A 26,980-nucleotide genomic window follows, 5' to 3' on the forward strand; every position below is an offset into this window, starting at 1 on the left:
TATACACTCATCTAAGTAGTTATATGAGACTCTACTTATTGCATTTAGTTTATAATTGCACACTCATCGACACTAGATTTATGTCTGGTTCATACCTTATCCACTACACCACATATCTATTATATTAGCTATATTGCCAAAGGTGTTATTTGGTACTCTAGTTAACTTTAGACGTCACTTTTTACTATTATTATATTATTAAACATCACTAATACACTCATCACATATAATTTGTCGGGATATGCACTTCATTAAACATACCACGTATATATATCACACTATCAAGGGTGCATTACAAGTTGTTTATTTTACATAAGCATCCTTACTTTAGTCTTTAATAATTATTGATATTTACTATGCTATATAGGTATTGGGTAAACACTTTTATCAATCCTAGTCTAACCTGTGAGGACACATTTTGGTACCCCATTTGAGCACGATACCGTTAGGCTATCACATATTATTTATGAGAATTGCAGATATCCAATACTTCTTGAGTGATCAACATAGAATTGAAACTGTGTACAGTTGGTAACACAGTTCTGATATACATATATGAGTTGTACTTATACTCTATCATACATTTATAGTGTCAGTGTTAATCTCCTCTTTATTACCTTCAGGAGTTCACTTACGCCTAGATTTAGAGTTCTGCGTTAGCCGTCCAAACCAGCGTTAGGGGGTCCTAATGCTGCTTTTGGCCGCCCGCTGGTAATTAGAGTCAGTCAGGAAAGGGTCTAACGCTCACTTTCCAGCCGCGACTTTTCCATACCGCAGATCCCCTTACGTCAATTTGCGTATCTTATCTTTTCAATGGGATCTTCCTAACGCCGGTATTTAGAGTCTTGGCTGAAGTGAGCGTTAGAACTCTAACGACAAAACTCCAGCCGCAGAAAAAAGTCAGTAGTTAAGAGCTTTCTGGGCTAACGCCGGTTCATAAAGCTCTTAACTACTGTGCTCTAAAGTACACTAACACCCATAAACTACCTATGTACCCCTAAACCGAGGTCCCCCCACATCGCCGCCACAATAATAAAAATTTTTAACCCCTAATCTACCGACCGCACACCGCCGCAACCTACATTATCCCTATGTACCCCTAATCTGCTGCCCCTAACATCGCCGACCCCTATATTATATTTATTACCCCCTAATCTGCCCCCCCCCAACGTCGCCGCTACCTACCTATACTTATTAACCCCTAATCTGCCGACCGGACCTCGCCGCCACTATAATAAATGTATTAACCCCTCAACCGCCGCACTCCCGCCTCAAAAAACCTATAATAAATAGTATTAACCCCTAATCTGCCCTCCCTAACATCGCCGACACCTAACTTCAAGTATTAACCCCTAATCTGCCGACCTGACCTCACCGCTACTCTAATAAATGTATTAACCCCTAAAGCTAAGTCTAACCCTAACCCTAACACCCCCCTAAGTTAAATTTAATTTAAATCTAACTAAATAAAATAAATCTTATTAAATAAATTATTCCTATTTAAAGCTAAATACTTACCTGTAAAATAAACCCTAATATAGCTACAATATAAATTATAATTATATTGTAGCTATTTTAGGATTAATATTTATTTTACAGGCAACTTTGTATTTATTTTAACTAGGTACAATAGCTATTAAATAGTTAATAACTATTTAATAGCTTGGTATGGTATCTCACAGGGAGATCAAAAGGCGCGCTATTTTTAAACAGATAAGACAAGCATAGAAATTGGATCTGTGATCCCAGAACGTGTAATGTTCCCACAAATAGTTACTCCGTTTTTGTCTTCGTCAGTCCACTGCTTTGAACAAATAATGTTGACAGTCCGTATGTGTACGGTATTCTTCTGTGTTTCTGTGTAGGCAGCTCCTCTTGTTCCCAGAGAGCAAGGGTGTAACTGTTTAGAAATGAAGATAAAGAGGGCGCCACATAGCGTAATATTGTTTCAAAAAAGGAAAAATAACACAAGACAGAGAGGTAATATGCTTACCAATAATTGTGGTACTGTGCTGTGACCAGTACTATCTCGCCTGCTAGCACTTTAATCAGTGGCTAGTACACTGTTGGATGTGATCCTTCCCGGAGCTTATCCTTGGGTTAGGGAATCGTGCTGTGAGCGTTTTTTTGGGTCAGCAGCTTCCCTGTATTATTCAATTAGGTTTGAACTCTTAAGAAATGCACAACTTCCAGGTTTAAAAGAATTATTTAAAAGGCTTTATTATAACGCGTTTCTCAACCGCCAAGGGTCGTTTCTTCAGATATCAAAGCGAATAAAAAATGTTACACATTTTAACAATTTATACACATTTGTTTGATTAAAAAGGAAGTTGTCACAAAAGTTACAAACCAATAGAAAACATTACATGATTCAACTGAGAAAGCCGGATAGAGGGCTTGACAGGTGTTACAATTAGTGTGAATTTGAACAGCATTGAATGGTCATGATTATTTTGGAATTAAAACAGCTGTAAACTTTGGCTAAAAAAAGTGTGAGATCTTCAATTTAACAACATCACATGTTTAAAAAGAAAAAAGTATAATCACAATTTAAATTTGAAATAATTACAGTAGACATGAAATGTTTTGAAAAATATACCAAAAAATGCACACAATATATATAATGTGGATGCTGTTGTATAATAAATTATAAAAAATGGTAAGCCTAAATGCTCTGTTTTGCTTATTAAAGGGACGTTTGCAACAAGCAATATAAACTTGAATTCAGGACAATAGTGTTATAAAAAAGATAAGCTTAAATGTTATGTTGCATATTAAAGTATCATTTGCAACAAACAATACATAAAATGTATATCAGCGTTTTTTATAATCACAATTTTGAAGGTTTCGGTTTAAAATAATTGTACTAGACATGAAATGTTGTGAAAAATAATATACCAAAAAATTGCACACAATATATATAATATAGATGTCATTGTGTAATAGATTGTGAAAAATTGGTAAACCTAAATGCTGTGTTGCATATTTCAAGGACATTCGCAACATGCAATGTAGAAAACCTGTGTCAGCACTTTATGAACTTAAGTTCAGGATGATAGTGTTGTAAAAAGAATAAACTTAAAATCTGAGTTGCATATTAAAGAATCATTTGCAACAAACATTACATAAGGTGTATATCAGCACTTTGTAAACTTAAGTTGAAGATAATAATATTGAATGTAGGCTTGTATATGAATAATACAAATATGTAAAAACTAATCTAACTAAAATTTGTGTGTTAATTAATACGAGGAAGAGGTTAACAAAGTGACCCATAGGCATCTTTCAATAGATGCTGAACGATGTGCCCCATGAACATCTTTTATTAATTACTATTTATTATAATACATGTATCTGAAACTTGTCTATTTTTATGAACTGTCTGTTATAGAGAAAACTGTGATGTATTCTTGCGTGTCGTATCGCTTTAAACTATATTAGGTGTAAGTACAATACACCAAATCAATAGATTAGATCAAAAGGTATCTTACTTACACCTAATATAGTTTAAAGCGATACGACACGCAAGAATACATCACAGTTTTCTCTATAACAGACAGTTCATAAAAATAGACAAGTTTCAGATAGTTTCAGATACATGTATTATAATAAATAGTAATTAATAAAAGATGTTCATGGGGCACATCGTTCAGCATCTATTGAAAGATGCCTATGGGTCACTTTGTTAACCTCTTCCTCGTATTAATTAACACACAAATTTTAGTTAGATTAGTTTTTACATATTTGTATTATTCATATACAAGCCTACATTCAATATTATTATCTTCAACTTAAGTTTACAAAGTGCTGATATACACCTTATGTAATGTTTGTTGCAAATGATTCTTTAATATGCAACTCAGATTTTAAGTTTATTCTTTTTACAACACTATCATCCTGAACTTAAGTTCATAAAGTGCTGACACAGGTTTTCTACATTGCATGTTGCGAATGTCCTTGAAATATGCAACACAGCATTTAGGTTTACCAATTTTTCACAATCTATTACACAATGACATCTATATTATATATATTGTGTGCAATTTTTTGGTATATTATTTTTCACAACATTTCATGTCTAGTACAATTATTTTAAACCGAAACCTTCAAAATTGTGATTATAAAAAACGCTGATATACATTTTATGTATTGTTTGTTGCAAATGATACTTTAATATGCAACATAACATTTAAGCTTATCTTTTTTATAACACTATTGTCCTGAATTCAAGTTTATATTGCTTGTTGCAAACGTCCCTTTAATAAGCAAAACAGAGCATTTAGGCTTACCATTTTTTATAATTTATTATACAACAGCATCCACATTATATATATTGTGTGCATTTTTTGGTATATTTTTCAAAACATTTCATGTCTACTGTAATTATTTCAAATTTAAATTGTGATTATACTTTTTTCTTTTTAAACATGTGATGTTGTTAAATTGAAGATCTCACACTTTTTTTAGCCAAAGTTTACAGCTGTTTTAATTCCAAAATAATCATGACCATTCAATGCTGTTCAAATTCACACTAATTGTAACACCTGTCAAGCCCTCTATCCGGCTTTCTCAGTTGAATCATGTAATGTTTTCTATTGGTTTGTAACTTTTGTGACAACTTCCTTTTTAATCAAACAAATGTGTATAAATTGTTAAAATGTGTAACATTTTTTATTCGCTTTGATATCTGAAGAAACGACCCTTGGCGGTTGAGAAACGCGTTATAATAAAGCCTTTTAAATAATTCTTTTAAACCTGGAAGTTGTGCATTTCTTAAGAGTTCAAACCTAATTGAATAATACAGGGAAGCTGCTGACCCAAAAAAACGCTCACAGCACGATTCCCTAACCCAAGGATAAGCTCCGGGAAGGATCACATCCAACAGTGTACTAGCCACTGATTAAAGTGCTAGCAGGCGAGATAGTACTGGTCACAGCACAGTACCACAATTATTGGTAAGCATATTACCTCTCTGTCTTGTGTTATTTTTCCTTTTTTGAAACAATATTACGCTATGTGGCGCCCTCTTTATCTTCATTTCTAAACTATTTAATAGCTACCTAGTTAAAATAATTACAAAATATTTAACTTAGGGGGGTGTTAGTGTTAGGGTTAGACTTAGCTTTAGGGGTTAATACATTTATTATAGTAGCGGTGAGGTCCGGTCGGCAGATTAGGGGTTAATGCTTGAAGTTAGGTGTCAGCGATGTTAGGGAGGGCAGATTAGGGGTTAATACTATTTATTATAGGGTTTTTGAGGCGGGAGTGAGGCGGTTTAGGGGTTAATACATTTATTATAGTGGTGGCGAGGTCCGGTCGGCAGATTAGGGGTTAATAAGTGTAGGTAATGTAGTGGCGATGTTGGGGGGGGGCAGATTAGGGGTTAATAAATATAATATAGGGGTTGGCAGTGTTAGGGGCAGCAGATTAGGGGTACATAGCTATAATGTAGGTTGCGGCGGTGTACGGAGCGGCAGATTAGGGGTTAAAAGTGTAATGCAGGGGTCAGCGATAGCGGGGGCGGCAGATTAGGGGTTAATAAGTGTAAGATTAGGGGTGTTTACATTCGGGGTTCATGTTAGGGTGTTAGGTGATGACTTAGGAAGTGTTTCCCCATAGGAAACAATGGGGCTGCATTAGGAGCTGAACGCTGCTTTTTTGCAGGTGTTAGGTTTTTTTTCAGCTCAAACTGCCCCATTGTTTCCTATGGGGGAATCGTGCACGAGCACGTTTTTGAAGCTGGCCGCGTCCGTAAGCAACGCTGGTATTTAGGGTTGAAGTGGCGGTAAATTATGCTCTACGCTCCCTTTTTGGAGCCTAACGCAGCCCTTCAGAGAACTCTAAATACCAGCGTTGTTTAAAAGGTGCGGGGGGGGGGCATAGCTATGGAGCTCCTAGACTTTGACTAAATAAAGTACTCTTTTCCAGTGAAAATTCAAGCTAAATCCATGCCTGGATAAATATTAGCTGATCTAATAATACTCTGCCTGAGTTGAACGCTACGATTGATTTTATGTTCACATCTTTCGGCTGGAGGGAGCCGTTATACTTGGAGTAACCTTATACATAGGCTTCCCGCCTTTACTACAGGCCTAAGTCTGTGCGAGGCTGAACCTTAAGCTGCCCATAAAATGGAGGAAAACCGAGAGCTACTGTGTGCCCTGCTACATGATTTGGATAGGCAGATGACACACTGCTTCTCTGATCTATTAGAAGCATTGAAACCACCACTGAGGGGACAATCCGACAATACGCTAGCTAGCAAAATATCTGAAGTTGCGCAGAGGGATCAATCTACGGGTGCTTACCAGTGATGCATCCCCAGTTCCCGATACCCGACACTAGCGGCGACAACCTGGGTGATATCCAGGGAGATCAATCTGAACTGTCTCTCGTTGCCCACTCAGCTGCTACGGTAACATTGCTACGGCCCCCACAGCACACAATTCCGCAGCACACACTTGGCCCCAAGCCGGGTCTTGGCGTGATAGAGGCGCACGGCCTGCCTTTGTCCCTAGACTGTAAAGAGGTGACCGGTGACTACGGCAGGAAAATGGAGTCTGCACTGATGTTGCTCTCACAAGTGGATCCCCATCACTCGGCTCTTCTAACCGGACTTTTGCACAAGTATTTCCCTATTTATGAGAACGTGGTAGGATGCCAGATATGAAAATGTGGGGTTGGTTAAAGGAGGATATCTTGATAAGACTCTTACTTTTTGCGTTTATTAATTAGCCCCTGCAGAACTTCAAGTGTCTCAAGTAGGTTAATTAAACTAGCCCCCATGTCTCCTTTGGACTTTTTCATCCATATTATGCATTTCTTGGTCTTGCTGGACTCACTGCTCTGAAGATCTTTTATTCACCAGATACTTAGTGCAAAGTTATATTTTTAAATATCGTATCTGCATTATTTTGTTTAATGTATGGTATTATTTGTTATATTTGCAGCAAGGTGCAGATAAAATTTTGATAGCAGCTTAGGGAATTTTGTTTTTTATTGTGGTTTTCTCATGTATCTTCAGTTTCAGATATGTTTAAAATGTTTAACATATTTGCTAAGCTAGTTAGGCTGCCTGGTCATATGTTTTATGTACTATTGCCAATCCATACACTTATGTTGAATTATTATTTATATGCTTAGTATTAGTATTCTATGGCCTTATGTGAAGTGAAAAAAAAGGAAGGAAAAAAAGGGAGGGAAGAAAGAAAAAAGAAAAGAGGAAAAAAAGAGCTACTAAGTCCTAACTAAACTAACTCATTTTGACCCCTACCTAATTAAAATTTTATTTGTCAACATATAGTGTTCCTATTAGTGCAGATTGTTAAGCTTATGTATGCACTAAGTTGTCCTTAGGTGCTACGATTTCTGTACATTTCCATATTGTTCTTTGGCCTTTGTATCATGCTGGTGACTTATATTTCTCACAAATGATCCATATGGCACACATCACAGTTCGGCTTCAGTTCCAGGGACTGATTTAAGGACCATATAAATGGCGTTTAGTCAGTTACAGAATGAGAGCGGGGCAAACCCCTAGTTCCAAGGCATTGCCTCTACTGGGATTTTTATGTGTTGACAAAGCACACACTTTTATTAGTTTGTTATGTTCTTCTCAATATGTTCTATGTCGTTTATGCTCCATGGGTCATTAATCTTAATATTTAATCTAGCCCTGCATATCTACTGTCTATAGTTCCATGCTGCAAACAATTTAAATTTTACTCGTTATACTCCATGTTTTGTTGCATTTGAAGAATAGGCTATATTTTTCTTTTTATGGTCTTACATAAGGACTAGGCAAATTTTCTTTGAATATATTCAAGGTACTGCGTGACAGGTTCTGTCTAGATGGTCAGTATTAGTCTATGAGTTACCCTACTGCATATGTTAATATACATAAGGTTAAGAAATGCTATACAATTGCTATTCAGTGAGAGGATATGCAGTGTCTAATGCCTCTCAAATAAGGCATGCTTATGTTCTGTTTTTCATATGAGATATGAGACAGATATTCTACTAACACATAGTTCTTACTCCACAATAGAGCATTGGGATAACTTTCTGACTCAGAAATCTGCTTTTTTAGGTTCTCATTCTCGTATAATTAAAATTTATAGGCCACCCAAAGCCTTAGGATTACAATAGTACTTTACTGGTATAGAATTAAATCGGATACAATAGTTTTGCGTTCCTACTGCACATGTCATCTGCTGTCTTTTTTTATATATGTACTAGCAGTAATCTTTACTATAGTCATAATAGTATCCAAGGTTCTCTATATTTCATGGACCGCAAGCGTCCCTGACAGAGCTTTGCCCAGATAATAATAAAATAAATAATAAATAAATATAAATAAAATAAATAATAATAATAATAAACCCTCCTTAGAAAGATAGCATTATATTTAGTAGCCTGAATTGTGTCCGGCCCTAAACATATGGATATATAGATAGTTTAATGTTCTGTAACGCTATAGACCTAAGAGCACTCACGTTACCTGCTACTTTAGTCAGACATAGCCTAATTAACTTTCCTATGGCGAGAGACCTACTTAATGTCAACTAACCCTAGATGCATAGCCCCTTTATATCTCTATTAGCTAATGATGCTAAACGTTACCTATTTCGTATTAGGGGACTATTGGTATCCTGAATGAAGGCTAATGGATCGAAGAACTGGGTCATAATAGTTTATTCTATAATCTGGTATTTTCTAAGAATAGGTTTGTTTCACATGTTAAAAGTTTCTTAGGTGACCACACCGTACCTACACTGCCTAGCTACATAGTGGGCTCTGATTAGTCTGTGCCCTTTGTATGCCTACGTGACTTGGAGATGTTCTGAACCCCTCCTGCTATAGTCCAGCTCAATTTCTCTGTACTAGTTAGACAAGTATTATTATTGTAATAAGGTTGATATAGTGTCACATCTATGTTTATTGTCATTACTGCTTACTGTCCTGGAGGAAATTTACAGTTCACCCCTAGTTGTGTGTGCTTTCTATTAGATTCTAAGATATTTGTTTTTTTTTTGTTTTGTTTTGTTTTTGTGTGGTTTTGCCTATAAATGTGAATCTTCTGTTCCTCAATCTAAGCCCCTATCACATACCCTTAACTACTCATACTCATATAAAGCTCTGCCCCCCCCCCCCCGTCTCCCCATCATCTCCTCTATACGTATAGCGGTGCTTACCCACTGAATATCCCCCCCTATATATCTCAGCCCAAGAGTGGCTGACGCATAACCTAACTCTCCACAGCCTGATACCCCTGACTCTGATATTCTATTGATTGTTTTCTATAATACTGTGGAGATCATGTGTTAATAATATAACATAAAATTAAGTTATATTCCACCTCGCCTAAACTTTTGTCTATCTTCCTGTTAAGATTTGATATGTAATTATATTGTTGCATGCGTCTTTTTCTAAGAATGTCAGTTTATAGACAATGTATTATTTACTCTGATGTAACATTGGCCTTAGGGCGAATCTTGTTTGTTAATCTATGCTTTAACTTCAATAAAAAAATTATTAAAAAAAAAAAAAAAGGTGCGGGGGGAAAAAACCACACGTAGCTAACGCACCCCTTCTAACGCAAAACTCTAAATCTAGGCGTTAGTCTTTAATATCAGTTGCGCTTTGTGTAACAGAGTCTGTCAATATGTAATTATTTTGACAGCTAGATTTAGACCCGTTTTCTACATGTCGTTTCCGCTAGTACTTTATAGAATATGTTGATTTGCATATTATACATTATCGGCTAGATTACGAGTTTTTGTCGGTAAGGCTTGTGGGGCTAACAAGCCTTTTTTCCCACAGCTCACTTAAGACAACGCTAGTATTACAGGTTTTTTTAAACCTGGCGTTAGCCGCAAAAAGGTGAGCATAGAGCAGAATTTAGCTCCACATCTCACCTCAATACCAGCGTTGCTTAAGTCAGCGGTGAGCTGGCTAAATGTGCTCGTGCACGATTTCCCCATAGGAAACAATGGAGCTGAGCTGGCTGAAAAAAAACCTAACACCTGCAATAAAGCAGCGTCCAGCTCCTAACGCAGCCCCATTGTTTCCTATGGCGAAATGAAATTTATATCTACACCTAACACCCTAACATGAACCCTGAATGTAAACACCCCTAATCTTACACTTATTAACCCCTAATCTGCCGCCCCCGCTATCGCTGACACTTACATTATATTATTAACCCCTAATCTGCCGCTCCGGACACCGCCACCACCTACATTATACTTATGAACCCCTAATCTGGTGCCCCCAACATCGCCAAACCCTACATTATATTTATTAACCCCTAATCTGCCCCCCCAAACGTCGCTGCAACTATATTAAATTTATTAACCCCTAATCTTCCGACCCCCAGCGTCGCCGCTACTATATTAAATTTATTAACCCCTAAACCTAAGTCTAATCCTAAGTCTAACACCACCCAAATTAAATATAATTCAAATTAAACTAAATAAATTTACATAATTAATAAATTAATCCTATTTAAAACTAAATACTTACTGATAAAATAAACCCTAAGCTAGCTACAATATAACTAATAGTTACATTGTAGCTAGTTTAGGATTTATATTTATTTTACAGGCAACTTTGTATTTATTTTAACTAGGTAGAATAGTTATTAAATAGTTATTAACTTTTTAATAACTTCTTAGTTAAAATAAGTACAAAATTACCTGTAAAATAAATCCTAACCTAAGTTACAATTACACCTAACACTACACTATCATTAAATATATTACCTAAACAACCTACAATTAATTACAATTAAATTAAATAAACTAAATAACGAAAAAAACACAGTAAATTACAGAAAAAAAAGAATTACAAGAATTTTAAACTAATTACACCTAATCTAATCCCCCTAATAAAATAAAAAAGCCCCCAAAAATAATAAAATTCCCTACCCTATACTAAATTACAAATAGCTCTTAAAAGGGCCTTTTGCGGGGCATTGCCCCAAAGTAATCAGCTCTTTCACCTGTAAAAAAAATACAATACCCCCTCCAACATTAAAACCCACCACCCACACACCCAACCCTACTCTAAAACCCACCCAATCCCCCCTTATAAAAACCTAACACTACCCCCTTGAAGATCACCCTACCTTGAGCCGTCTTCACCCTTGGACCTTCAGAGGGGCAGAAGTCTTCATCCGATCTGGGCAGAAGGGGTCCTCCAAGCGGCAGAAGTCTTCATCCAAGCGGCATCTTCTATCTTCATCCATCCGGAGCGGAGCGGGTCCATCTTCAATCCAGCCGACACGGAGTCATCCTCTTCAAACAACGTCCTAACACTGAATGAAGGTTCCTTTAAATGATTTCATCCAAGATGGCGTCCCTTGAATTCCGATTGGCTGATAGGATTCTATCAGCCAATCGGAATTAAGGTAGGAAAAATCCTATTGGCTGATCCAATCAGCCAATAGGATTGAAGCTACTCACTATGAGTGAGTAATTTTTTTGATGCCGATAAGTGTTGCTTTTGTTTTAGTGTCTTTACAATCGGACTAACACACCCCCTTTATGACGTTCTTTACCAATTCTCATTTTGACAATGGCAACGTCCCCTTATTTAACCAATGACAGCTACACACGCAAGTGACTGACATGTCAGCACTAGACATGCGCAATAGACTCAGACGGACGCCACTGATTTCAAACACACAAAGCTACCTAAAACCTAGATCCACAGAGTAAGTAAAAAACTATCTCATTGCCTAAAAGAGTATACTACATATCTGAACTTACCAAGGCATTTGTTTCGCTTTTTGATTACAAATAGGAAGCGTATTCAGTGATTATACTTATTACTGAATGTAAATATCCACTTGGGAGTATCATTGTAGTAGAGAGTATTATTGCAGTGTCATTGTAGTCACATGGTTATCAAACACTCTGGACACATTTGTATAGGGGTTATACTGTTAATGCACAATATTATGATCCCTTATTTTCTTTTGAACTATGATAGTATGACACTATGTTTACAATGTGGATGCATGCATGTAACATTTTGTTTAACGAGTTTGATTGGCTATAACAGAGCTCACAGTCATCCTAGGCCACTCCCACAACAAGTGTTGTTAATTATTCCAATTAATTTGTTAGGTATATATAGCAAGTCTTTTTATAACTATTTTATTAAGCCTGATGAAACAGCCACTGGCTGAGAAACGCGTTGCTTGTTTTTAACTTTGTAAGTTTATTACTTTTAAACACTTGTTGGCTAAATCTGAATCACTTTGGATTAACTTTTTGGCCTCCTGGATCGTTTGGAGGCTTGGAGTTTCCTGCTTGGTCTTGAATAATTCTGTTGGGTGACTGAATTGATCCCATCCTGCTTTATTAGCATCACTGGAGATGCTACAACAAATGTGAGTGCATATTATACCTACTGTTTGCATTTGCCCTGGCTAAACTGTACTAGGCCATATAGGCACCCTTGTGTCTTTTGTGTCTTTCCATCACAGATCACAAATCTATCATAAGAAGTCGGTCTTCTGGGTGACTGTTATAGATCTCAGACTGCTCCTATTGCATCTGGAGTGCTATAATACATGTGAGTGTAACCATACACATTATTTTAATATCTTTGGATCAAACAATATTCGGCCATGTGGCGCATCTGTATCTTCTTGTTCTTCTAGACTGCTGTCGTTGGATCCAGGCTCGAGTCCTTCACAGATTGCTGCCTCCATCGATCATATCAACATAAGAGACTCTCATATATTTATATATACTGCTGATTTTAGTATTATTGGCTATAAACTAATATCTCTTTTTCCACAGATACTTTTTTTCTAAATTTTGCCATATTTTGCTGGTGTTATTATACTAATTGGTATTAATCAGCAGAATAGCTTGTATATGAATCAGGTATATTGTATATAGCCCGCTGTGGCAATTGAGTGGATAGTTCCATTTATAGTGTATCATTAGAGATTTGCAACATATATATATATACACACACACATTATAAATAAATATATATATATATGCACACACACACACACATATATATATATATATATATATATATACATATATACACACACATATATATATATATATATATATATATATACTGTATATACACACTATACACACACTTTATAAATAAATATATATATATATGCACACACACACACACACACACACATACATATATATATATATATATATATATATATATATATAAACACTTTATAAATAAATAAAAATATATTATATATATATATACACACACACTGTATTTATATATATATATATATATACATATATATATATATATATATGTGTGTGTGTGTGTGTGTATATATATATGTCTGTGTGTGTATATATATATATATGTCTGTGTGTGCATATATATGTGTGTGTGTGTGTGTGTGTACTGTGTGTATATATAAATAAATATATATATATTAGTTGTATAAAACAAATGTTTTGCAGAGACACATTACTCTGTATACCATCATATACTCACCTTGATTGTAAAATTAGGTGCTGCAAAGCTTGCTGTATCAATTTCATATTCCACCTTCCCCTCCGCATCTGTCATTAGTTTAGTTGTTTTTCCATCAACTTCCAGCTCAATCTCTTCATTAGCCATAGGCTGATTACTCTCATCCTTTAAGAGCGCCTGAAACACGAGATGTGTATATAAGCAATAAAGTCACCAGTCACTGTCACCTTCCCATAGACAATAGTACTGGCAGCGCTGCCTACACTCTGTATAATTACACATCTACAGCCTATAGTTCCCTTGTATATCATTATAGGTGCACTTAGCTTTCCAATACAGAAGCTATGAAACTTGCTGAGTTATGGGTACAATTTAGACATTTGTGTTATTACTGTAAGTTTGAGACTCACCACGACCATATAAGGAATCCCTCTTCTGTAATGCGGATTCATGGCCCCATAGTCAAACTGAATGCTTGCGAGTTCGCTTGTGACTGACACGTAGCGTCTCTCTCGGACTTGGTTCCCTACAAAAGAAATACAAGTTAACCTCTTGTCAGACATGGAGGATACAGACTCATCAGGAAACCTCGAGCCCACTAGAGCAAATAAAGGGCTTAAATACTTTATATTAAGTAACATTGTCACGGCTGCAGCAAGTTACTATATAACATATATACAGGCAAGCTACTCTATAACATATATACAGGCAAGTTACTCTATAACATATATACTGGCAAGCTACTCTATAACATATATACAGGCAAGCTACTCTATAAGATATATACAGGCAAGCTACTCTATAACATATATACAGGCAAGTTACTCTATAACATATATACTGGCAAGTTATTCTATAACATATATATAGCCAAGTTACTCTATAACATATATACAGGCAAGTTACTATATAACATATATACAGGCAAGCTACTCTATAACATATATACAGGCAAGTTACTCTATAACATATATACAGGCAAGTTACTCTATAACATATATACTGGCAAGCTACTCTATAACATATATACAGGCAAGTTACTCTAAAACATATATACTGGCAAGTTACTCTATAACATATATACAGGCAAGTTACTCTATAACATATATACAGGCAAGTTACTCTATAACATATATACAGGCAAGTTACTCTATAACATATATACTGACAAGTTACTCTTTAACATATATACAGGCAAGTTACTCTATAACATATATACAGGCAAGTTATTCTATAACATATATATAGGCAAGTTACTCTATAACATATATACAGGCAAGCTACTCTATAACATATATACAGGCAAGTTACTCTATAACATATATACAGGCAAGTTACTCTATAACATATATACTGGCAAGCTACTCTATAACATATATACAGGCAAGTTACTCTATAACATATATACAGGCAAGTTACTCTATATACAATATATACAGGCAAGTTACTCTATAACATATATACTGGCAAGCTACTCTATAACATATATACAGACAAGTTACTCTAAAACATATATACAGGCAAGTTACTCTATAACATATATACAGGCAAGTTACTCTATAACATATATACAGACAAGTTACTCTATATACAATATATACAGGCAAGTTACTCTATAACATATATACAGACAAGTTACTCTATAACATATATACAGGCAAGTTACTCTATAACATATATACTGACAAGTTACTCTATAACATATATACAGGCAAGTTACTCTATAACATATTTACTGACAAGTTACTCTATAACATATATACAGGCAAGCTACTCTATAAAATATATACAGGCAAGTTACTCTATAACATATATACAAACAAGTTACTCTATAATATATATAAAGGCAAGTTACTCTATAACATATATACAGGCAAGCTACTCTATAATATATATACTGGCAAGTTACTCTATAACGTATATACTGGCAAGCTACTCTATAATATATATACAGGGAGTGCAGAATTATTAGGCAAGTTGTATTTTTGAGGATTAATTTTATTATTGAACAACAACCATGTTCTCAATGAACCCAAAAAACTCATTAATATCAAAGCTGAATAGTTTTGGAAGTAGTTTTTAGTTTGTTTTTAGTTATAGCTATTTTAGGGGGATATCTGTGTGTGCAGGTGACTATTACTGTGCATAATTATTAGGCAACTTAACAAAAAACAAATATATACCCATTTCAATTATTTATTTTTACCAGAGAAACCAATATAACATCTCAACATTCACAAATATACATTTCTGACATTCAAAAACAAAACAAAAACAAATCAGTGACCAATATAGCCACCTTTCTTTGCAAGGACACTCAAAAGCCTGCCATCCATGGATTCTGTCAGTGTTTTGATCTGTTCACCATCAACATTGCGTGCAGCAGCAACCACAGCCTCCCAGACACTGTTCAGAGAGGTGTACTGTTTTCCCTCCTTGTAAATCTCACATTTGATGATGGACCACAGGTTCTCAATGGGGTTCAGATCAGGTGAACAAGGAGGCCATGTCATTAGATTTTCTTCTTTTATACCCTTTCTTGCCAGCCACGCTGTGGAGTACTTGGACGCGTGTGATGGAGCATTGTCCTGCATGAAAATCATGTTTTTCTTGAAGGATGCAGACTTCTTCCTGTACCACTGCTTGAAGAAGGTGTCTTCCAGAAACTGGCAGTAGGACTGGGAGTTGAGCTTGACTCCATCCTCAACCCGAAAAGGCCCCACAAGCTCATCTTTGATGATACCAGCCAAAACCAGTACTCCACCTCCACCTTGCTGGTGTCTGAGTCGGACTGGAGCTCTCTGCCCTTTACCAAACCAGCCACGGGCCCATCCATCTGGCCCATCAAGACTCACTCTCATTTCATCAGTCCATAAAACCTTAGAAAAATCAGTCTTGAGATATTTCTTGGCCCAGTCTTGACGTTTAAGCTTGTGTGTCTTGTTCAGTGGTGGTCGTCTTTCAGCCTTTCTTACCTTGGCCATGTCTCTGAGTATTGCACACCTTGTGCTTTTGGGCACTCCAGTGATGTTGCAGCTCTGAAATATGGCCAAACTGGTGGCAAGTGGCATCTTGGCAGCTGCACGCTTGACTTTTCTCAGTTCATGGGCAGTTATTTTGCGCCTTGGTTTTTCCACACGCTTCTTGCGACCCTGTTGAATATTTTGAATGAAACGCTTGATTGTTCGATGATCACGCTTCAGAAGCTTTGCAATTTTAAGAGTGCTGCATCCCTCTGCAAGATATCTCACTATTTTTTACTTTTCTGAGCCTGTCAAGTCCTTCTTTTGACCCATTTTGCCAAAGGAAAGGAAGTTGCCTAATAATTATGCACACCTGATATAGGGTGTTGATGTCATTAGACCACACCCCTTCTCATTACAGAGATGCACATCACCTAATATGCTTAATTGGTAGTAGGCTTTCGAGCCTATACAGCTTGGAGTAAGACAACATGCATAAAGAGGATGATGTGGTCAAAATACTCATTTGCCTAATAATTCTGCACTCCCTGTACTGGCAAGTTACTCTATAACAAATATACAGGCAAGTTACTCTATAACATATATACTGGCAAGTTACCCTATAAGATATATACAGGCAAGTTACTCTATAACATATATACAGGCAAGTTACTCTATAACATATATACAGGCAAGCTACTCTATAACATATATATTGGCAAGTTACTCTATAACATATATACAGGCAAGTTACTCTATGACATATATACAGGCAAGTTACTCTATAACATATATACTGGCAAGCTACTCTATAACATATATACAGGCAAGTTACTCTATAACATATATACAGGCAAGTAACTCTATAACATATATACAGGCAAGTTACTCTATAACATATATACTGGCAAGCTACTCTATAAAATATATACAGGCAAGTTACTCTATAACATATATACTGGCAAGTTACTCTATAACATATATACAGACAAGTTACTCTATAACATATATACAGGCAAGTTTCTCTATAACATATATACTGGCAAGTTACTCTATAACATATATACAGACAAGTTACTCTATAACATATATACAGGCAAGTTTCTCTATAACATATATACTGGCAAGTTACTCTATAACATATATACTGGCAAGTTACTCTGTAACATATATACTGCCAAGCTACTCTGTAACATATATACAGGCAAGTTACTCTATAACAAATATACTGGCAAGTTACTCTATAACATATATACTAGCAAGTTACTCTATAACATATATACAGGCAAGTTACTCTATAACATATATACTGACAAGTTACTCTATAACATATATACAGGCAAGTTACTCTATAACATATATACAGGCAAGTTACTCTATAACATATATACTGACAAGTTACTCTATAACATATATACAGGCAAGTTACTCTATAACATATATACAGGCAAGTTACTCTATAACATATATACAGACAAGTTACTCTATAACATATATACAGGCAAGTTACTCTATAACATATATACATACAAGTTACTCTATAACATATATACAGGCAAGCTACTCTATAACATATATACTGACAAGTTACTCTATAATATATATACAGGCAAGTTACTCTATAACATATTTACTGACAAGTTACTCTATAACATATATACAGGCAAGCTACTCTATAAAATATATACAGGCAAGTTACTCTATAACATATATACAAACAAGTTACTCTATAATATATATAAAGGCAAGTTACTCTATAACATATATACAGGCAAGCTACTCTATAATATATATTCTGGCAAGTTACTCTATAACATATATACTGGCAAGTTACTCTATAACATATACACAGGCAAGTTACTCTATAACATATATACTGGCAAGTTACTCTATAAGATATATACAGGCAAGTTACTCTATGACATATATACAGGCAAGTTACTCTATAACATATATACTGGCAAGCTACTCTATAACATATATACAGGCAAGTTAATCTATAACATATATACAGGCAAGTTACTCTATAGCATATATACAGGCAAGTTACTCTATAACATATATACTGGCAAGCTACTCTATAAAATATATACAGGCAAGTTACTCTATAACATATATATAGGCAAGTTACTCTATAACATATATACTGGCAAGCTACTCTATAACATATATACAGGCAAGTTACTCTATAACATATATACTGGCAAGTTACTCTATAACATATATTCAGGCAAGTTACTCTATGACATATATTACTCTATAACATATATACAGGCAAGTTACTCTATGACATATATACAGGCAAGTTACTCTATAACATATATACTGGCAAGCTACTCTATAACATATATACAGGCAAGTTACTCTATAACATATATACAGGCAAGTTACTCTATAACATATATACTGACAAGCTACTCTATAAAATATATACAGGCAAGTTACTCTATAACATATATACTGGCAAGTTACTCTATAACATATATACAGGCAAGTTTCTCTATAACATATATACTGGCAAGTTACTCTATAACATATATACTGGCAAGTTACTCTATAACATATATACAGGCAAGTTTCTCTATAACATATATACTGGCAAGTTACTCTATAACATATATACTGGCAAGTTACTCTGTAACATATATACTGGCAAGCTACTCTATAACATATATACAGGCAAGTTACTCTATAACAAATATACTGGCAAGTTACTCTATAACATATATACTAGCAAGTTACTCTATAACATATATACAGGCAAGTTACTCTATAACATATATACTGACAAGTTACTCTATAACATATATACAGGCAAGTTACTCTATAACATTTATACAGGCAAGTTACTCTATAACATATATACTGACAAGTTACTCTATAACATATATACAGGCAAGTTACTCTATAACATATATACAGGCAAGTTACTCTATAACATATATACAGACAAGTTACTCTATATACAATATATACAGGCAAGTTACTCTATAACATATATACAGACAAGTTACTCTATAACATATATACAGGCAAGTTACTCTATAACATATATACAGGCAAGTTACTCTATAACATATATACAGACAAGTTACTCTATAACATATATACAGGCAAGCTACTCTATAATATATATACTGGCAAGTTACTCTATAACATATATACTGGCAAGTTACTCTATAACATATATACAGGCAAGTTACTCTATAACATATATACTGGCAAGTTACTCTATAAGATATATACAGGCAAGTTACTCTGTAACATATATAAAGGCAAGTTACTCTATAACATATATACAGGCAAGTTACTCTATAACATTCTATAACATATATACTGGCAAGTTACTCTATAACATGTATAGAGGCAAGTTACTCTATAACATATATACAGGCACGTTACTCTATAACATATATACAGGCAAGTTACTCTATAACATATATACTGACAAGTTATTCTATAACATATATACAGGCAAGTTACTCTATAACATATATACAGGCAAGTTACTCTATAACATATATACTGACAAGTTACTCTATAACATATATACAGGCAAGTTACTCTATAACATATATACAGACAAGTTACTCTATATACAATATATACAGGCAAGTTACTCTATAACATATATACAGACAAGTTACTCTATAACATATATACAGGAAAGTTACTCTATAACATATATACAGGCAAGTTACTCTATAACATATATACAGACAAGTTACTCTATATACAATATATACAGGCAAGTTACTCTATAACATATATACAGGCAAGTTACTCTATAACATATTTACAGACAAGTTACTCTATAACATATATACAGGCAAGTTACTCTATAACATATATACTGACAAGTTACTCTATAACATATATACAGGCAAGTTACTCTATAACATATTTACTGACAAGTTACTCTATAACATATATACAGGCAAGCTACTCTATAAAATATATACAGGCAAGTTACTCTATAACATATATACAAACAAGTTACTCTATAATATATATAAAGGCAAGTTACTCTATAACATATATACAGGCAAGCTACTCTATAATATATATACTGGCAAGTTACTCTATAACATATATACTGGCAAGTTACTCTATAACATATATACAGGCAAGCTACTCTATAATATATATACTGGCAAGTTACTCTATAACATATATACTGGCAAGTTACTCTATAACATATATACAGGCAAGTTACTCTATAACATATATACTGGCAAGTTACTCTATAAGATATATACAGGCAAGTTACTCTATAACATGTATAAAGGCAAGTTACTCTATAACATATATACAGGCAAGTTACTCTATAACATTCTATAACATATATACTGGCAAGTTACTCTATAACATATATAGAGGCAAGTTACTCTATAACATATATACAGGCACGTTACTCTATAACATATATACAGGCAAGTTACTCTATAACATATATACTGGCAAATTACTCTATAACATATATACTGGCAAGTTACTCTATAACATATACACTGGTAAGTTACTCTATGACATATATACAGGCAAGTTACTCTATAACATATATACAGGCAAGTTACTCTAAAATATATACACTGGTAAGTTACTCTATGACATATATACAGGCAAGTTACTCTATAACATATATACTGGCAAGTTACTCTATAACATATATACACTGGTAAGTTACTCTATGACATATATACAGGCAAGTTACTCTATAACATATATACAGGCAAGTTACTCTATAACATATATACTAGCAAGTTACTCTATAAAATATATACAGGCAAGTTACTCTATGACATATATACAGGCAAGTTACTCTATGACATATATACAGGCAAGTTACTCTATAAAATATATACAGGCAAGTTACTCTATGACATATATACAGGCAAGTTACTCTATGACATATATACAGGCAAGTTACTCTATAACATATATACTGGCAAGTTACTCTATAACATATATACACTGGTAAGTTACTCTATGACATATACACTGGTAAGTTACTCTATGACATATATACAGGCAAGTTACTCTATAACATATATACAGGCAAGTTACTCTATAACATATATACAGGCAAGTTCCTCCAATTGATGGATGCTGTAAGAGAATTGAGTTACCTGTTCCTTCCTCAGTCACAACAAGGTCCAAGTTGAAGCTTGACTGAAAGTTTGATAACTCCAGACTAAAGAGACGGAGGTCAACTTCTCCCCTGAAAGTCCCATCTGGACCCAACTGCAGAGAATAGTATTGACTTGTTAGTGATTCTGACAGCATTTAGTGGTCTTTAGATCATATTTATATTACAGTATTGACTTGTGATTCTGACAGCATTTAGTGGTCTTTAGATTGTATTTATATTATAGTATTGACTTGTTAGTGATTCTTACAGCATTTAGTGGTCTTTAGATCATATTTATATTATAGTATTGACTTGTTAGTGATTCTGACAGCATTTAGTGGTCTTTAGATCGTATTTATATTATAGTATTGACTTGTTAGTAATTCTGAGTGCATTTAGTGGTCTTTAGATCGTACGGTATTTATATTATAGTATTGACTTGTGATTCTGACAGCATTTAGTGGTCTTTAGATTGTATTTATATTATAGTATTGACTTGTTAGTGATTCTGACAGCATTTAGTGGTCTCTAGATCGTATTTATATTATAGTATTGACTTGTTAGTGATTCTGACAGCATTTAGTGGTCTTTAGATCGTATTTATATTATAGTATTGACTTGTTAGTGATTCTGACAGCATTTAGTGGTCTTTAGATCGTATTTATATTATAGTTTTGACTTGTTAGTGATTCTGACAGCATTTAGTGGTCTTTAGATCGTATTTATATTATAGTATTGACTTGTTAGTGATTCTTACAGCATTTAGTGGTCTTTAGATCATATTTATATTATAGTATTGACTTGTTAGTGATTCTGACAGCATTTAGTGGTCTTTAGATCGTATTTATATTATAGTATTGACTTGTTAGTAATTCTGAGTGCATTTAGTGGTCTTTAGATCGTACGGTATTTATATTATAGTATTGACTTGTGATTCTGACAGCATTTAGTGGTCTTTAGATTGTATTTATATTATAGTATTGACTTGTTAGTGATTCTGACAGCATTTAGTGGTCTTTAGATCGTATTTATATTATAGTATTGACTTGTTAGTGATTCTGACAGCATTTAGTGGTCTTTAGATCGTATTTATATTATAGTATTGACTTGTTAGTGATTCTGACAGCATTTAGTGGTCTTTAGATTGTATTTATATTATAGTATTGACTTGTTAGTGATTCTGACAGCATTTAGTGGTCTTTAGATCGTATTTATATTATAGTATTGACTTGTTAGTGATTCTGACAGCATTTAGTGGTCTTTAGATCGTATTTATATTATAGTTTTGACTTGTTAGTGATTCTGACAGCATTTAGTGGTCTTTAGATCGTATTTATATTATAGTATTGACTTGTTAGTGATTCTGACAGCATTTAGTGGTCTTTAGATTGTATTTATATTATAGTATTGACTTGTTAGTGATTCTGACAGCATTTAGTGGTCTTTAGATCTTATTTATATTATAGTATTGACTTGTTAGTGATTCTAACAGCATTTATATTACAGTATTGACTTGTGATTCTGACAGCATTTAGTGGTCTTTAGATCGTAATTATATTATAGTATTGACTTGTTAGTGATGCTGACCGCATTTAGTGGTCTTTAGATCGTATTATATTATAGTATTGACTTGCTAGTGATTCTCTCAGCATTTAGCGGTCTTTAAATTGTATTTATATTACAGTACTGATTTGTTAGTGATGTTGACAGCATTTAGTGGTCATTTTATCAAATGTATATTATAGTATTGACTTGTTAGTGATCCTGACAGTATTTAGTGGTCTTTAGATAATTTTTATATTACAGTATTGACTTGATAGTGATGCTGACAGCATTTAGTGGTCTTTAGATCATATTTATATTATAGTATTGACTTGTTTGGGATTCTGCCAGCATTTAGTGGTCTTTAGTTCATATTATATTATAGTATTTACTTGTTAGTTATTCTGACAGCATTTAGTGGTAGTGATGTCGCGAATAGTTCGCCGGCGAACATAGCTTGTTCGCGTTCGCCGCGGCGGGCGAACATATGCGATGTTCGGTCCCTCCCCTATTCGTCATCATTGAGTAAACTTTGACCCTGTAACTCACAGCCAGCAGACACATTCCAACCAATCAGCAGCAGACCCTCCCTCGCAGACCCTCCCACCTCCTGGACAGCATCCATTTTAGATTCATTCGGAAGCTGCATTCTTAGTGAGAGGAGGGACAGTGTAGCTGCTGCTGATTTAATAGGGAAATCGATAGCTAGGCTAGTGTATAAAGTGCCCACTACAGTCCTGAAGGACTCATCTGATCTCTGCTGTAAGGACAGCACCCCAAAAAGCCCTTTTTAGGGCTGGAACATCAGTCTGCTTTTTTTTTTTTCCTCTTTAATCTAATTGCAGTTGCCTGCCTGCCTGCCAGTGTGTGTGTCAGGCTCACAGCGTATACTGTGCCCACTTGCCAAGTGCCACCACTCATATCTGGTGTAATAGTAGTGTACATTTAAAAAAAACAACCCTTTTTTGACTGTGAAATAATAGCAGTCAGTGGAGGGGGCGGGATCGTGGGCAGGGATGTACGGGGACGCGCACGGATGCACGTGCGTGTACAGGAGGGCGGGGGCGGGCGCGTGCATGGGGAGGGAGCGGGTGGGAACCGCTACACTACAGAAATAGTTGGTGTAAATTTTTTTTAAAAAAGGAATAAAAAAAAAAAAAAAAGATCAGGCAGGTGGTGGGGGTTGGTCTGTGGGGGGGGGAAGCTACACTACAGAAAAAAAAAAAAAAGAAAAAACTACTTTTTTTGCAAACTGGGTTCTGGCAGACAGCTGCCAGTACCCAAGATGGCCACCAATAAGGCAGATGGGGAGGGTTAGAGAGCTGTTTTGGGGGGATCAGGGAGGTTGGGGGCTAAGGGGGGATGCTACACCACAGCATATGTAAATATGCTAAAATAAAAAAATGTAAAAACCTTTTTTTTTAGAACTGGAAGACTTTCTGCCAGTACTTAAGATGGCAGGGACAATTGTGGGGTGGGGGAGGGAAGGGAGCTGTTTGGGAGGGATCAGGGGGTGTCAGGTGGGAGGCTGATCTCTACACTAAAGCTAAAATTAACCCTGCAAGCTCCCTACAAACTACCTAATTAACCCCTTCATTGCTAGTCATAATATACGTGTGATGCGCAGCAGCATTTAGCGGCTTTCTAATTACCAGAAAGCAACACCAAAGTCATATATGTCTGCTATTTCTGAACAAAGGGGATCGCAGAGAAGCATTTACAACCATTTGTGCCATAATTGCACAAGTTGTTTGTAAATAATTTCAGTGAGAAACCTAAAATTGCGAAAAAATTAAAATTTTTTTTAAATTTGATCGCATTTGGCGGTGAAATGGTGGCATTAAATATACCAAAATGGGCCTAGATCAATACTTTGTGTTGTCTACTACACTACACTTAAGCTAAAATTAACTCTACAAGCTCCCTAATTAACCCCTTCACTGCTGGGCATAAAACACGTGTGGTGCGCAGTAGCATTTAGCAGCCTTCTAATTAACAAAAAGCAATGCCAAAGCCATATAAGTCTGCTATTTCTGAACAAAGGGGATCCCAGAGAAGCATTTACAACCATTTATGCCATAATTGCATAAGTTGTTTGTAAATAATTTCTGTGAGAAACCTAAAGTTTGTGAAAAAGTGAACAATTTTTTTTTTATTTGATTGCATTTGGCGGTGAAATTGTGGCATGAAATATACAAAAATGGGCCTAGATCAATACTTTGGGATGTCTTCTAAAAAAAAATATATACATGTCAAGGGATATTCAGGTATTCCTGACAGATATCAGGGTTCCAATGTAACTAGCGCTCATTTTGAAAAAAAGTGGTTTTGAAATAGCAAAGTGCTTCTTGTATTTATTTCCCTATAACTTGCAAAAAAAGCAAATAACATGTAAACATTGGGTATTTCTAAACTCAGGACAAAATTTAGAAACTATTTAGCATGGTTATTTTTTGGTGGTTGTAGATGTGTAACAGATTTTGGGGGTCAAAGTTAGAAAAAGTGTGTTTTTTTCCATTTGTTCCTCATATTTTATAATATTTTTAATAATAAATTATAAGATATGATGAAAATAATGGTATCTTTAGAAAGTCCATTTAGTGGCGAGAAAAACGGTATATAATATGTGTGGGTACAGTAAATGAGTAAGAGGAAAATTACAGCAAAACACAAACACCGCAGAAATGTAAAAATAGCCCTGGTCCTTAAGGGAAAGAAATTGAAAAATAGCCTTGGTCCTTAAGAGGTTAAAAAAAAACTAGAAATTTGACTGTGAAATAATAGCAGTCAGTTTCCTTCACACGTGTGCGTTTCAGTGCCTGCCTGCCAGGGCACAGTGTCACACCAGTGCAACTCATATCTGGTGTAACAGTAGTGTACATTTAAAAATAAAAATAAAATTTTGACTGTAATAGATTGAATAGCAGTTAGTTGTCTGTAAGCGTGTGTGTCAGGCCTACAGCGTCTACTCTGCCAACTTCTGCCAGTGCACAGTACCACTCATATCTGTTACAGTATCTTGCACGCATAGTACCACTAATCGAAAAAAAAATGACAGGCAGAGGCAGGCCACCCCGCAGGGGCCGTCGTGGTTAGTGGTGCTGTGATTCCCTTTGGCCCTAGAATAATGCCCAGTGTTCAGAGGCCACGTACCCTGAACTCGAAAAGTTCTAAGGACATAGTTGACTGGCTAACACAGGACACCCAATCTTCTACAGCTTCCGCTCGGAACCTTGACGCACCATCCTCCTCCAGCTTAGCTTCGGGCACCTCTCAAGTTACCACTCGCCCGCCTGCCGCCACCACCAACACTAGCACCACAGCCGCTTCACTTGATCTGTCAGAGGAGTTATTTACACATCAGTTGGAAGAAAGTGATGCGCAACCATTATTGCCAGAGGATGTAGATAACAGGGGAATGTCTCAGTCAGGCAGCATTACACACATGGACGTACGGTGTGATGATGATGATGTTGTACCCGCTGCAGGAGTTTGGTCTGTCACTGTGAAGCAGGCGTAACCCTTACACTACCTGATCGATAAAACATCTGATGTTTTAAAGCACGTTATTCCAAACAATTTAGGAATGTTAGGTGATTTATACCCTTTATGGATTAAAACCAGACTCTGCATCAACTATATCATTTTCCATGGGAGTTTTGCCATGGATGCCCCTCCGGCATGCCACAGTCCAGGTGCTAGTCCCCTTGAAACAACTTTTCCATCACTATTGTGGCCAGAAAGAGTCCCTGTGGGTTTTAAAATTCGCCTGCCTATTGAAGTCTATGGCGGTTCGCCCGGTTCGCCCGTTCGCGAACATTTACGGAAGATCGTGTTTGCCGTTCGCGAACGGAAAATT

The 26,980-nt window shown here is 35.4% G+C and overlaps 1 protein-coding gene across 1 annotated transcript in view; it reads right to left on the reverse strand.

The window, feature by feature from the left end:
* LOC128639706 (ovostatin-like) overlaps positions 1-26,980 on the reverse strand; it is a 214,110-nt gene that overhangs the window by 131,125 nt on the left and 56,005 nt on the right. The window contains exons 9-11 of the mRNA XM_053691823.1: positions 21,578-21,692; positions 13,896-14,011; positions 13,507-13,662 (exon numbers count right to left, since the gene is read on the reverse strand). Of these exons, the coding sequence (XP_053547798.1) occupies positions 13,507-13,662; positions 13,896-14,011; positions 21,578-21,692 (387 nt within the window). The remainder of the gene's footprint in view (positions 1-13,506; positions 13,663-13,895; positions 14,012-21,577; positions 21,693-26,980) is intronic.

This window comes from Bombina bombina, chromosome 9, assembly GCF_027579735.1.
Source record: "Bombina bombina isolate aBomBom1 chromosome 9, aBomBom1.pri, whole genome shotgun sequence".
Taxonomy (NCBI): Eukaryota; Metazoa; Chordata; class Amphibia; order Anura; family Bombinatoridae; genus Bombina; species Bombina bombina.